This window comes from Sorex fumeus, unplaced genomic scaffold (genome assembly GCF_029834395.1).
Source record: "Sorex fumeus unplaced genomic scaffold, SorFum_2.1 ptg000039l, whole genome shotgun sequence".
NCBI classification, from domain to species: domain Eukaryota; kingdom Metazoa; phylum Chordata; class Mammalia; order Eulipotyphla; family Soricidae; genus Sorex; species Sorex fumeus.
In genome coordinates this window covers 27,068,680-27,083,707 of record NW_026606096.1, presented here as the reverse complement: position 1 = coordinate 27,083,707, position 15,028 = coordinate 27,068,680, and the positions used below count along the sequence as shown (strand labels likewise).

General features: G+C 56.8%; 1 protein-coding gene across 3 annotated transcripts in view; it reads left to right on the top strand.

Annotated features, from left to right (window-relative positions):
- Positions 1-1,527: 1,527 nt before the first annotated feature.
- Positions 1,528-15,028, top strand: part of FHDC1 (FH2 domain containing 1) — a 47,022-nt gene continuing 33,521 nt past the window's right edge. Inside the window, exons 1-2 of one of the 3 annotated variants that reach the window (XM_056118974.1) lie at positions 1,528-1,578; positions 8,682-9,273. In XM_056118974.1, the coding sequence (XP_055974949.1) occupies positions 8,821-9,273 (453 nt within the window). In that variant the 5' untranslated portion in view covers positions 1,528-1,578; positions 8,682-8,820. Of the gene's footprint in view, positions 1,579-1,634; positions 1,811-2,766; positions 3,103-8,681; positions 9,274-15,028 lie in introns of those variants that run through there. The other 2 variants (XM_056118972.1, XM_056118973.1) reach the window with 2 other exon arrangements.

The following is a 15,028-nucleotide window of genomic DNA, read 5'->3' as shown; positions in this document are numbered from 1 at the left end:
CACAGGGACCCTTTGGCTAGAAGAGTTCCTCACACACAGGGGAAATATTGCAGATTGCGCTCACCTTCCGGGCCCTTGGCTTTCTGAGGTTCCTCTGGCCACACATATCAGGCCTTGGAGTTTGTATTGGTTTTCTTTGAATGTTCCCGTAGGAGTCTGACACGCTCAGGACCCCACTGACCTGGACCCGTTCAGGATGAACCCCCTGACCTGAACCATCCTGCTGGAGAGATGGTTGGAGTCCCCTGTTATCATCCTCAAAGGTCAGAGGGTCAGAGAGGGGATGGGAGGGGCTGAGAGAAGGGGCTGCCCAGAAGGCTGCAGGGACACCAAAGGGACGCTGAGCACAGGCGCTGGGACTTGGCTGGCCCTTGAGGAGTGATTGCTTTCATGGGGCACCCTGGGAGCAGGGGGCAGACCTGGCTGGAACAAAGGCTTGAAAGACACATGTGCAGTAGGCTACCAGGACTGGGAGGCCCCCAAATCTTGTGCCACTGCCCTTCCGCTTGGGCCTTCCGGGGGACTCCAAGCCCTGTGCTGACAGCTCTCAGTCGATTTCCAGCTCCTTGGAGCTTTGCTGGGGTCTTTCCCGCATCCCATTCTCTGGGTGGTGAATGTCAGTATGGTCCAATGCCAGGAACTGGGCCAGTGGCCACCCGGACATTTTTAATTTATTTTGGTTACTCCCCCCACCCCACCCCCCTTCTCGAAATCACCGCGGCTCTTCCTAGAGCATCAAAGGGAGGGAATCCCGAGGAGAGCTCGCTCCCCTCCCCCCTCATTCCCCCAGGAGGAAATCTCCAAGCCAAGCAGAGCCCGGGTCTGTTATCTGGGCGCCGGAGTCAAAGGTAAAGATGACTTCATTCCCCAGAGGGCGCCCGGGCGTCGGAGCAGCGGATTTGGCCGCAACTGAGCTCCGCGATTCGGGATTCTTCTCTCTCTGCCCGGTATCTAAAGCCTCTGGGGCGCTGCAGGGAGAGAGTGTGTGTGTGTGTGTGTGGGGGGGGGGGGGGGGCAGGGGGATGCAGACGCGGAGACTCCACTGTCCTTCCACCCCACCCCGACGACAGCATCTGCCCCGGTCATTGGCGGGGGAAGGGGTCCTTGTTTGAATTGCACTTAAAGGCAGCGCGAAAGTTTCTGTTCCCACCGTCGGTTGCCCGGGCCGAGGGACAAGCTGACCTCTGGGCAGCGCGGGCCGAGCCAGGCGGGCTCGGTGCGCTCGAGGGGCCGCCCAGAGCTCCCAGAGAAACCCCGGGGTGCGGAGCGCGCGCGCGAGGAGGTGCGAGTGCGCACGGGTACGCGCGCGCGCGGGGATGCGCCCGCGAGGGGGGGACCCTGGAGACGGCTGCAGAGGCGTCTTTGTGACGCCTCCAGAGTTCCACTCGGACCCCCGGCTCTCCGGCTCTCCTTCCCAGTTCATAGAGCGCTGTCCACCACCCTCCCACCGTCCCCAACTTCCCTGGGTGGCCGATCAGCGGGCCCCGCGCCAGTCTTTTTTTGGGGGGAGGGGGCAGCCGGGAGCGCCCGTGCCCCGCAGCGGCTCCCAGGCCCCCCGAGGGCCCCGCGCAGGTGAAGGTGAGCCGCAGCGCCGACGTGGGAGCGGGTGGGAGGAGGAAGGGGCCGAACAGGAAAGGGCGTGTTGGCCTCTGCTGCGGCCGCGGGGAGCCGAGTCTGCAGCTTTGTTACCTGAGGCCGCCGCTGCGCTCCGCCCCGCGACGCCCAGCCCCCTCGCGGTCCAGGGCCGCCCGGGCTGCAGTGACCCGCCGGGAGGCCGCGGCGCCGGGACTCCCGGGAGCACCGAGCGCGGGTGAGTGCTGGCAGCCGCGCCGCTCCGGCCCGGGCGCTGGGAGCCCGATGCCCCTCGGCTCCCGACCACCGTGGGGGGAGGGAGGGAGGGGACGGTCAGCTCGGACCTGGGCTGCAGCGCCGAGAGGAGTCGCAGAGTTTCGGCCGCCTCTGCGCTTCCCTGGGACGTCTGGAGAGACCCCCCCTGCACGCCCCAGCTCCCCCTCCCCAGCCCCCCTCCGCCGGTTTGGGTGGGTGGCGGCGCTGCCCGCGGTCACAGGGGACAGCGATCGGGGTCCCGGTGTGGGACCCGCGTCCGGAGAATGAAGTGGAGCCGGGGCCGCGTCCGGGTTGGAGGCGGCGCCGCGGGTTTAGCTGAGCCGCCGGGATCCGCGGGATGCCCGCAGGTCCGAGAGCGCACAACTGCGGGCTCAGCGCTGGGGCCCCGAGCCGCCCGCGCTGATAGGGTGGGGTGCGGGGTGAGGGTGCGGACCCACGGCGTGGGGTGACTGCGAGTGAGGGGGGGGGCTTTTTTCCTCGTCCTCGCACGCTGATTCCGCGCGTGCCAAGTTCGGGTTGCAAGTTGCGCCCTGCGTTTGTGGAAGTTTGTGGGAGGAAGCGGGTGGGCTGCCGGCGGAGGTGGGGGGCGGGGGGGGGTCTTCTCGGCCTGGAGTTTGCAGCGTCCGACCAAACCCCGGGAGGCTCCCGAGCCCGGTGTTCCGCGGCGGCCCGTGGCCCAGCCGCAGTGCGGTCGTGTGCGGTCCGCCCCGCGTCCCGGACGCCCACCCTGGTCGTGGAGGGGTGACGCGGCGGATGCTCGAGGAGGGAGCGAACCCCTTTCGCTTCCAGCACAGACACCGTTCCCGCTGAGCGCGCCACCCCCTCCCCGGGACCTCGGCTGGTTGGGAACTGTGTGCCCCGACACTTGGGGGAATCCGCCAGGAAGGGGGGACGCAGGCCCTCGGGGCTTGTCCAGCAGCCGGGCGACCCCCTGAGGCCGGTGGGAATCCCCGGGAAGCGGACGGGCCAAGGCCTCCCCGGCGTGGGCGCTGCGGACCCCGCTGTCCCCGCACGGCCGCGGGTAGCCGCTCCCCACCCCGGGTGGCCCGCGCGGCGCGTGTGGGCGTCTATCTGGGGTGCGCAGGGCGCCCCCACCCTCGCCGCCCCTCCCGCGTGGCCCCGATAAGGACGCCGCTGGGGGCTGGCTCGCCGCCACGGGGACTTCTCCCTTTGACCGTCGCCGGACGCGGAACCGACCTCCGAGCCTCGGACGCGGCCGAGCGGCCTTTTGTGTGGCCGAGCCGGTGGCGCGGGGTGAGTGGCGCGGGCGGGAAGCGGCGTCCGGGCGGAGGGCGCGGGGGGGGGGACGCGCGGCGCGTGCGGACCTTTGGGGAACAGATTGCACCAGGGCCTCTGAAGAGCAGCTTTGCAGAGCCTGTTGGCCGAGATCATCCCCTGCCTTCCCGGGACGGGCGGGCCACGGGGCAGAGCATCCTTTGCCGCCGGCCTCTGCTCTGGGGACCTTGAGAGAGGATCCGGCGCCGCGTCTCTCTGCCCGCGGCCCTGCAAGGCTGCTGTCGCGCTGCAGATCGGTCGCCACCGCGCGGGCTGAGAATAGGCACCACCGGCCAGTGCGGGTGTCATCGCTTTTGATAATCAGGAGAGCATTTGTTAAGGTGGCCGGCACCAGCCCGCTCCCCGGGAGTTAAGAGAACAGGAATTCTCTTTCGTAGATTTGCTGTCAGGCTAAGCGCTTGTCTTGTCCAAGGCGCACGGGCACCCCAGATGCGTCTTGGGGCCCCCACTCAGGGGTAAACCCTGAGTGCAGAGCCAGGAGTAGTCCGTGAGTACTGCAGGGTTCCCCCGCCCCAATAATAATAGAATTGCCTCCCCAGCCCCTCTCCTCCCCCAAACCCAACTTGCTCTGGTCCCAGTTTGTCATCACAGGGGTGTGGCCGGCCCCTCCTGCGCCCTCCTCATCTCCCGTGCGCGCCTGGAATCCAGGGGAAAGGTGTGTTGGCGCTGGGTGCTTACTTTTGGTTTCTGTTGATCTCCGCGGTGAGTGGGGAGAGCTCTGGGCTTGGAGCTGCGGCCAGTGCTTGTTTTCCTCCTCTGCCTGCTCCCGGCCCTGCCTCCCACTCCCCCCAGAGAGGCCTGCAGGTGGCAGAGGGCAGAGTCATGCCAGCTGCTGATTCCCCTGTTATGTCTGCCCTCCCGAGCTGCCCAGGGTGGCGCTGGGGCTTAGGACCCAGTTCCCGTGCAGGGAGGCTTGGCCCCTACCACTTGTTCAGTCGGAGCCTAGGAAGGACCAGGGGACTTCCTGGAAGACTCCTAAGGAACATTCTAAGACTGGATATTTGGGGGGTGGGGGGGGGGTGCGCCCAGCCGTGCTCAGACTTTGCGCTTTTGGCTTTGCACTTCAGAATCCCTCCTGGTGGTGCTCAGGGAACTATGTGAGGTGCTGGAGTTGAACTAGGATCAGCTGTGTGCAGGGCAAGCTCCTTAGCCTGCCCTCTCTCCCCCTGGCCCCTGAGACTTGATTTCTAACCAGTGAAAGGCTCTGGGCACCATCCCAGCTTCCTCTACCAAAGTGCTACCAAGTCAGAAGATGCTAAACTGAATTTCACCCCCACCCCCACCCTCCCGGCTCTTTAACTTGCCTCTGATGGGCCCTGCTCAGCCCTCAGGGCCCTTGACGAAGAGGTATCTGCCAGGCTGCTGTCATCCTCAGAGATTTTCTGCACCACCCCCGTTTACCCCGGGCTGAGAGTTGGTTAGTCCTCGAAGGCTTCCTTCCTCACAAGGCTGAGGTGAGATGTTAAGTACAAGCCTGTTTGTGTGTCCCAGGCAGATGGATGGGAGAGGGATGTTTTCCAGCAGCACCAATGCTCATCCCAGGGTCCCTTTGGGGGTGCTGTGCCGCCGGGCTTTTCAGCGCGCTGTCCCCTGCTTTGCCCAGGCTGCAGGGAGAGGAGGTACTTGCATCCGAGCACAGCCAGTGCCCCTGTGTGCCCTCCACTTCCCTGTCTTGCACAGAGGCAGGGCAGGAAGGGTTAGAATGCAGCCTGCACGCTCCCTCTCCTACCCCCCTTATTGACACTGGAAATCCTTTGCCTGGGGAAGGCATCTCAAAGCGCCATTGAAGCCAGAGGGGAAAGCATTAGCATCTTAGCTAATCATTGCTGGGGAACTTATTCATTCCAAGCTGTTGGGGGCCTGGGACCCTTGTATGTTACCCTGGGAAAAAAAAAGAGCCAGACATCATACCAGAAACAACGCTGTAAATTTTCCTTTGAAAATTGGAAAAGCCATGTTCCCTCTCTGGATGGCCCGGGGGTGTGCTAAGGCAGAGTAAAGCAGAGCCCCTGCCTGTCTTATTTTACCTGGACACACTTTCCCAGGGCCTTTTCTGGATACTGTACCGTGCTCTTGCAGACTTGCACCCTTTCTCCTCGGTGTGGGAGGGTAGCAAGTGGCTTGGAAAAGAAACAGGTTGGATTTTCTCACCCTTGGTCTGTTTTGTGCGGCCTCGGTGGCACGTCTGTGCATATACCTCGGCAGTGTTGAATGAGTTCCTCGCTTTCTAGGATGGAGACTTTTCTCAGCTTATCTCTGTTCTCAGGGATAATCTATTGGCCAGTCAGCATATCTGGAATTGGAAGTTGAATTGGAGGATTAGCAACGCTCCCACACATGAGATATTTTATGAACAGAAGTATGTTAAAGTATGTAAGACCGAACTGCCAAGATTACTTGCACGGTCTTGAAAAAAAGAAGAGTTCAAATATAACTATAAACTGTAATTGACAATGAGTCATTTGCTTTAGGGGTGCCAACTATGAAAACAGCCTAGTTATGCCCCTAATGATAATTATGAAAACTCCTTTTAAAAGCCAGTTGCATCTCAAGTGAGATGTAAGTTGGCTTGGATAAATATTTTAAGTTTTACTTTCTACAGAATTAGCCACTTGGTGATGATATACAATACTGTGAATGTACTGTGTGCTGCCGATTTGTACACTTGAAAATGGATAAAAAAAAAATTGTAAAAAGGAGAAAGGCAGCAGCATCAGTGAATGAAAATGCTATTTTATACCCATAGATGTACAGGACTTAAATATTACAATGTTTCTTAGAAACATATTTTTGTAATTTAACATAAAAGTCTTTTGGTAGTATTGAAAAAGGACAAATTCTACAAACCTGTTAAGTTAAAAAAAAATGAAGGCTGAAAATATTCACGGTATGTTTCTAGCAGCTAAGGTGACTTAGCACTTTATCTGTAAACACACACATATGTATTTGTGATGCTGGGGATTGAGCCCAGGGCCATAAATAAGTACAGTAGGTACACATCCCTAGCCCCCAGTACATAGTTTAAAGAAATTGGAACGCCTGGTAAACAAAGAGAAGTCATATACCCAAGTGGTACCAGTTGTTATTAATAATAGCTAACTATGGACTGGTAAGGAAGGCCTGGTCATGCATTAGCTCGTTTGTTCTTGCAAAAACCAATGAAACAGGTGTACCCTTCTATTATAGATGCTCTGCTGTAATGGAAGCTCCATAACCTTCCTCGTTCACCCGAGGCTAAACGCCTAAGATATTGCCGAGCAGTGGTGTGAGGAGAAGCGATCTGTTTCTGGAGTCTGCACTCTTCCTCCTGAGGGGATTCTGCCTTAGGGTGGTTTGGAGTGAAGCCTCTCACACCTCTGGGTTGGTGGTGTTCAGCAGTGTAGCTGGGTGATCGGTGCTGCTGTTAATTTGTGCAAATGAGCTTGGACAGGAGCCGGTAAGATTGTCTGGGCCCATGTAGGACCAGCACCACGCGATCCTTCTAGCATCACCAGGGATAGCCCTGGAGGCCCCTGAAGCCAGATATTACAGGTCCTCAACAGCTCTGTGTCCTTGGGCCTTAGCACTGAGTCACAGATTGGTTGGCCAGGCCCCATGGGTTGTGATCTCTGGGTGCCCTGAACATTGCTTGGGAGACCCCCACTAACCTGCAAAAAAAAAAATTACCCTTTGAATTCCACTGTAAATTTTTTCAGTTGTTGGGGGTGGGGAGGTGGGGGGGGTTCATGTAGAAGTTAAAGAGACCATAGGAATTAGGGATCCAGCCCAGAGCCTGTCACAAGTAAAGCCTATGCGTGTTCCCTGCGCCGGTCCCCAAGGAAAACCTCTCCATGTGACCTTTTGGTTTGGAAGATCACCCCCTTTTCAGACATCCACATAATTGGGGTGCTCACTCCAGTGCAGTGTTTCCCAAAGCTGGTGATGCCCCCCCCCGGGGTGCTCCAATGATGGTGGAGCACCGTAAGAGTGCTGGTGGTAGCTGTACAATGGGGGTACAGTAGAGGGGCTCTGTTTGGTAGAATTTGGGGGCTGGAGAGATAGTACAGTAGGCAGGGCCCTTGCCTTGCACACAGCCCACCCGGATTTGATCCCTGGCACTGCAGAAGCTCTCTGGGGCCCTCCCTGGAGTGATCCCTGGGCAGAGTAAGCCCTGAGAACCTCTAGGTGTTACCTCCCCCATAAAAAGTGAATTTCTAGAGGAGGCACTAAATATTTTTTTCTGAAGTAGGGGTAGGAGGCCACATAAACTGAGCTACCTCTGATCATTGTGTCCCCTCTGGCACCTGGCCTCACGGCTGACGATATGCTGAGCCCTACCCTAGAAGGTCCACCACAGCCCCACCCCACACCGGCCTCTAAAGAGCAAAGCCACCAATACAGGCCCCAAAGGAAGCCGGTGCCTTGGGCGGGCGCTGGGCAGTGAGCCTCCGGCCTTCTGCTCTGCACCAGGCGTTGCCGTAGACCAGAGGCAGGTGGGAGGGTGAGGTGGTTTCCCAAGAGCCGTGCAGCAAGAATGCAGAGTGATAGCATCGCAGGCCGCTCAATGTTTCCCAACCTCCTGGTCTTCCCGATGAGGAAACCGAAGTCCAGGCCCTGGGATGACGTGTCTCCGGGGGCGCCTCTAATCTCCGTCTCTAGGGTGCTTTTCTCTCTGGGATGGGGAGCCCCATCTCCCAGGGCGGCAAGGAGCTGGGCCCCGACTCCAGGGCAGTGAGCTGGACCAGATCTTATCATGTTCCAGGCTTCCACTGACCAGACTTGAAGGTGTCCTTTGGCCCACAGCTCCGCCCCGGGGGGACAGGTCTGGGCTGGAGGTGGCAGGGGCCAGGTCAGCCTCAGGACCACCTCCTGAGGGGCTGGCGGGTTCCAGCAGGGGAGCAACAAACACAGTAGTGAGGAAAACACTAATTCATTCACTGAAAAAGACCCTGCAGAGCTTCTAGGAGGTTCCGGGGATGTCTGAGCCTTATCAGTGGGTGGGAGCTTGTTAAAAGGGCTCATGGCCAGCATTTATAGGCAGCTGCTCCCAGTGTGAGATTCATTCCTTCCTTCCTTCCTTCCTTCTTTCCTTCCTTCCTTCCTTCCTTCTTTTCTCTCTTTCTTTTTTTCTTTCTTTCTTTCCTTTTTCTTTTTTCTCTTCTTCCTTTTTTCTTTTCTTTCTTTCTCTCTTTTATCTCTCTCCTTTCTTTTTCTCTTTACTTTCTTTCTCTCTTCCTTTTCTTTCTCTCTTTTCCTTCCTTTCCCTTCCTCTTCTCTCCCTTTCTCTTCCTCTTCGTCCTTCCCTCTCTCTTTCCCACAGGCACTCTCTCTCTCTCTCTCTCTCTCCCTCCCTCCTTCCCTCTCTCTCCCCCTCCCTCGCAGTGCTCAGGGGCTATTCCTGGCTCTGTGCTCAGGAGTGACTCTGGTGGGCCACGTCTGGTGCTGCGGACCGCAGGCGATCCGACCACCTTCCCCCTGTGCCATCCCTCGGTCCCCACCTGCCCCCTGCATCCGAGGACATTTTTCTGCCCTGACCTAAGGTGTCTTTGCCTTGGCAGGTTTTGGAAGATGACCCCCAGCAGGGTGACCTCCAACGCTGTCTGCACACTGGCCGGAGAGAAAGTGTGAGCTGGTGTCACGTCAGTGTCTGGTCCCCCCCAATGCTGGCGCCCTCCCCTCGAGGACGGCCCAAGTACTATGCATGTGATGAACTGTGTCTCCCTGGTCAGCGATAAGGAAAATGGGGCTCCCGCCTCCGCAGCTGGATTCATGATCAGCCAAACCCCGCCCCCGCCGCCGCCTCCCCCCACTCCTCCACCATGTCCTTCGCCTGCGCCTCCCCCCCCACCTCCCCTCCCGGGGGGGCCTCCCGCCCCCCCTCCCCCGCCCGGACTGCCTCCAACCTCGCACGTGAACGGCCACCTGGGGAAGAAGAAACGGCTGCGGAGCTTTTTTTGGAAAACCATCCCCGAGGAGCAGGTGCGCGGCAAGAACAACATCTGGACGCTGGCGGCCCGGAAGCAGCAGCACTACCAGATCGACACGAAGACCATCGAGGAGCTGTTCGGGCAGCAGGACGGGACCCCCAAGGTCTCCCCTTCCAGGCGAGGGGCGGCGTCCCACTCGTCCTTCCGAGAGGCGAGGGAAGAGGTGAGTGGCTCCTCTCGCTGGCCGCCGGGGTGCGTGTGCGCATTGCAGACTTGGCCTGGACCGCCGAGAAGGGAGATGGGCGAGGGACAGTGCTCGGGGAGCCTCGGGGGAAATGCCGTGGCTGGTGAGCTGGACAGAGGAATGGAGTCTCCCCCCACGGGCCTGAGCTCACATGGAGAGTTGACTTTGGGAGCCAAGGGTGTCCCTGCCTCAGCACTGGGGTGCTCAGCACCTCCTCTGGCTGTGCCCACCCACTGCCCGAATTCAGTTCTCTGAGATTTAGTGGAGCTTTGGGGCGACTCAGTGCCTCGAGTTCCAAAGTTCCACCGTCAGGACACATCCTCTGGGTTACTACTGTTGTAAGGCTGACTCCTGGCTCTGTGCTCAGGTGTTCTTCCTGGTGGAGCTCAGAGGACCCTAGGGGGCCTAGGGATCAAACCTGGGCCACTGCCTGCAAGGCTAGCCTGACCCACCCTACTCTCTTTTCAGCCTGTGAGTTTTTATTTTCATGCTTTTCCCTGTTTTCCTTCACGTGTTTGTCATGCCTCAGTTCTCTGGTCTGGGGGCTGTGGACAGATTTTCCAAGCCTGGAGATGGAAAGTTCTTCCCAGAGGTGTGGGTGGGGGATCCTTTTAGGAAGGTCCCTCTGACAGCGACACTAACATCATGGTGCATCCCAGACACAGCTTGCTCACTCGGGGGCATGGAAACTGAGTCAGAACCTGCGGCTATAGGCTGGGGAGAGAACTCAAAGGGAAGGAACATGTGCCCAGCACCCCAAGTTTTGTTCCCAGTACCACATGGCCCCTGAGCACTGCCGGGTGGGGCCCTGGAGTGCCAGCACCACATGGCCAGCCTGAGCTCTGAAACAGAGAGTGACCCCCGGGCCCCAGCAGTGCTGGGGAGCCCCCCGACCCCGCCAACCCCAAACCTGTCCTTAGAGTTCCTCTGTGTTCACAGGGATGAAAGTCGGGTCAAAAGTCTCAGTTTGGGGCTGGAGCAATAGCACAGCGGGTAGGGGGCCGGCCCGAATTCGGTTCCCAGTATCCTATATGGTCCCCTGAGCAGCGCCAGGAGTAATTCCTGAGTGAAGGGCCAGGAGTAACCCCTGTGCATCGCCGAGTGTGACCCAAAAAGCAAAAATAAATAAATAAATAAATAAATGAAAGTCTCTGTTTGCCAGGAGAAATGAGGAAGGCGGGCATGAGGGGGGAGAGAGCGCTCCTGGAGGTGTGCTCGCACTGGCGCAGCTACACAGGCGCGCACATGCGCACACGGGGATAGAAGCGCTTGGCCTTTCGTGGGGCATCCAGGAGCAGAGAAAATAGGTCAGAGATGGAGTCGCTGAGATAAGCCTGGGCAGGGCTGGGACGGAGCAGCCGCTCTGCTGATGGAGCCCTTTGGTGGCGGAATTGGCCCTCCTGCTCCTTTGACGCAGCAGTGCCACCCCTTCTCACAAACTAACAAAGTGATGCAAAGGTTTAACCACGAGAGGAAGCAGGACCAGGGAGCACTGTGACTCCTGCAGAGACGCAGAAGCAGAGGTTGGGGTGGGGCGGGGTGGACAGGAGAGAGAGAGTTCAGGGCTTTTGCCTTGCGTGTGGCTGACCCCGGTTCTAATTCCTGATGGCCTTATATAATGGTGCCTGAGCACCAAGCAGGAGTGATCCCAGAACACAGAGCCAAGAGTAGTTCCTGAGCACTGCTGAGAACCACCCCAAATGTCTCCCTCCCACAAAAAAAAAAAAAAAAAGGAAAAAAGGCAGAAACTGGATATAATTAAAGGGGAAAAATCTTTGTCCTCACCTTCATCCACCCCATGCCCGGAGTAAATTCTCTACTTCTTACTTTTTACCTTTTGCCCCTACCCCTAACCCTCTTCTGACCTAATAGCTCAGTGGTGAGATGCTGGCGGCCATCAGAGCGGGGCCTGGTCATGCATGGGGAACTGTGCAGTGTTGGGGATCGAACTCGGGATCTCTGGAGAGCAAGACAGATGCTCCAGCCTTTTGAGTTACCCCACACACACACATCCACCTCTATCCTCTTTGTATTTCCCCTTTTAAAAAAGAAGCAAATGTGGGAAGAAAATCATTGTTAGTTTATTGGTTTGGGGGCCACACCCAGTGGTGCTCAGGGGCGAGTCTCAACTTGGGAAATCCGGGCTTGGGTGAGTCCTGGCTGGGGGGGTGGGTCACTCCTGTTGATATTGGGAAGAGCCTCTGGCCCTTTGAACCATCTCCCGGCCCCTGATCACCGTGTTTCATTGTGATAAGACACATAACCCATCATCACCAGGAAAAAAATTTTCATCCTCTGCCCTTCTCCCTTTTGTTGCCTTGCTGTGATGGCCAGAGGCTCCCTCCACACCCCCTCACCCCCCATGCCTGTAGGCTGCCTCAGGCAGCAAGTTCTCAGTCTCAAGTTTGGCTTTGGCACTTTGTCGTTGAGCTATGCCAGCCCTGCCCCCAGATTAACCGTTTCTCAGTGTACGCCTGGGTGGCAGCAGGGCATCCGCAGGGCTGTTTAGCCATCCGTGCCATGCACACACAGCCCTATTCTCTGCATGCAACCCTGGACTGTGCCCATTTGAACACTGAGCCCCGTTGCCCATGTTCCATGCTGCTTCCTCTCCCGGCTCCTCTAGGGACCTCACCAGAGAGGAACCGCAGAGCTCGTCTTACTGTGAATTTGCGAGATGTCTTCAGGGTCCATCCCTGTCCAACACCATCTTCCATCCCATGTCTACACTGCCCTTCTATCCTCTGTCTGCACTATGCTGTGTTTGTCTATTATGGTTTTGTTTGGGGGCCACACTAGTGGTGCTCCGGGCTTACTCCTGGCTCTGTGCTCAGGGGTCACTCTTGGTGGGCTCAGGGGATCCCACGGGGTGCTGGGATGGAACCTAGGTTGGCTACATGCAAAGCAAGTGCCCTCCCCTCAGTACTACAGCCCCATGCTGTGTTTATCTCATTATTCCCCCACCCCACCCCCCTTCCATAGACTCTTGAGTTGCTGTTGCATGAATCTGGTTGGCTGGGGAGAGTGCAGACGTCTTTCTCCATTGATGCAGACAGATACTAATCCAGCACCGCCTTCTGCACCGCAGTGGCTATGTGGCCAGAGAGGAGGGACTCAGCTCGCTCCGTGGGTTATGACAGAGAGATGGGGTTAGTGCCTCTCAGCTCATAATTGCATTACAAAGGATTCTCCAGAATATTTTTTTTGAGGGGAGGGTGTGGCCTTCCAAGAGGTGCTCAGGAGTTTTTTTTTTTTTTTGGGTCACACTCAGCGATGCTCAAGGGTTACTCCTGGATTTGCATTCAGGAATCACTCCTGGCGGTGCTCGGGGGACCATATGGGATTCTGGGAATTAAACCTGGGTTGGCCGCATGCAAGGCAAACACCCTACCTGCTGTGCTATTACTCTAGCCCCAGTGCTCAGGAGATCTTGGGGGCCATTGGTGGCCCTTGGTCAACCAGGCCATGGGTGCTGTAGCAGAGGACTCAAGCATACGATGCTGAGGATATTCAGGTCACCCCCGGGTGCTCTGGGGCTGCACCCAACAATGCTCAGGGGACCTTATGGTGCCAGAAATCGAACTGTTGTACTATCTCCTAGCCCCTCTCCAGAATTATTCTCTTCATGTTTTCTCTAATATGGCTAGAAATTGATCCTTTCACTGGTAAAAAAAAAATATGATACACACTGTCTCCTTCCCTCACTCAATTTTCTTCTGAGAAGTTTCAGTTGAGCAGACAGCCTCATGCCCCTCCTGTAAGGCTTAGTTGGTGCCGGGCATGTGATGCTGCATCCTTGGCACCTGCCCTCACGGGTTGCAGGATCCCTGAGCAGCATGCTTGGCAGAGGGCCAACCCCCACGGGGGAGACACAGCACCCCAGCCGGGGTCCTCGCAGGCCACAGGAGTGGGGGTGCCAGCCGCGCTGCTGTCGCCCTGAAATAGAATCGCCTCCTCCAGAAACGACCTGCTATTATGTGGTTGGCTCCGACTTTCAAAAGGCTTATAAAGCATTACAGATAAATTCCACTCTCCTGCAGAAGAAGCTGCTGGAAGGTTGGAAAGATGTGGGCTTGGGAATGGCTGAGCTCAGGACGAGAAACACTTAAAATATGAAATGAGAATGTATAATTGCGGGGGACAGAGAGGGAGGAGGCTAGGCATTGTCCTGTGCTTGTAGCTCTGTTGCCTAAAAGTTACCCTGGAGATGTCCCATGGCAGGATAATAATTAAGCTATAATATAGTCATTAGAAATGACATGTATTTTACTGGCAATCATAATAAGAAGGTTCAGCTCAAACGCCACCTTTTCAGAGCACTGGTGCTTACCCAGCTCCTCATCTGTTCATTACTGCACCTCCTTAGTCCCTCATCCCCACCACAAACCCCCCACCCAGAACTTCCCCTTTTGGCTGGCTGGGTCTGTACTAGACTCCTGTAGATTCTGAAACGCTCTTGTTGGCCATTTCTCATGAGAGATAATGGTGTTAGACAGAACCAGACCAGCGGGCAAAGGATCTGTAATGTGAGGCGTCAGTAGGGTGGGAAATGGAAACAGATATGGTCCATGATGTCTGTGGAACTGTCACTTTGACCGTATTGGAAATAATTGTATCATTAGGGCCAAAGAGACTGTACATTGGGCAGGGCGCTTGCTGGCTGTGCACAACACTGACCCGCATTCTGTCCTGGGCATGTGCTCCCCTGAGCACCATCAGGAGAGATCCCTGAGCACTGCTGGGTGTGGCTTCAAAGTCAAAAATAACAAACTAAGATCGCTTATCAGAAAAGGAGAGGCAGGAGGCAGGAGGATGGGAGGAAGACTGTTTTATCTAAATTTATGAGAAGTCATGTTTTACGCCTCCACACTCTACTTCAGGCACCCATCATTCTTTTTCAGCTTGTGTTACAATCACAGAATGTTCTAGAATTCTGGGTCATGCCCACAATGCAGAACTTGGTGGAGTAGTTGAAATACATTTTGTGGTGGGAGGGGGGTGGGGAGAACCTACAGCTGGGTTCTCATTCTGTCCCTTCCGGTTGACATTCCACCAGAAACAAACAAAATGGCAAAGCATCCAAACCCAGACACGAAGTCTATATTGGAATACATATGGGAAGCTTTAAAAATGGTTGCTCTTCAGAATTTAACAGAGAATGGAACTAGCCACTATTTTGTGTTAGCTGAATAGGCAGGAAACTTTGACCAGGGGCTGGAGTGATAGGACCATGCTCAGCAACCTGGTTTCATCCCCAGGACCTCACATGGTCCCCTCACTCCCACCACGAGTGATTCCTGAGCTCAGACCCAGAGGTAAGCCCTGAGCACCTCTGGGTGTGGCTCCAAAACAAACAAGCAAGCAAAGACATTAAGGGAGGGGAGGGAAGGGGAGGGGAGGGGAGGGGGAGGAGGGAGGAAGGAAGGAAGGAAGGAAGGAAGGAAGGAAGGAAGGAAGGAAGGAAGGAAGGAAGAGACGGAGTGAGGGAGGGAAAGTTTAATGTGTCATAGCCTAAGCGCTGGAAAAGTGTCTTCTCCTCCCTTGAGGCCACGTTTTAAGACTTGAGAGGTCCCCCAGTTTAGGTGGTCTACAGTCCTCCTGGAAATCTACCCATGGTGGGTGGGGGCATAGGCAGGAGGGGCGGTGGGGACAGTTGGGCAACACCTGGCATACTCAAGGCTTTCTCCTGGCTCTGCTCTCATTCGAACCCAGGCACCCTACCCACTATACTATC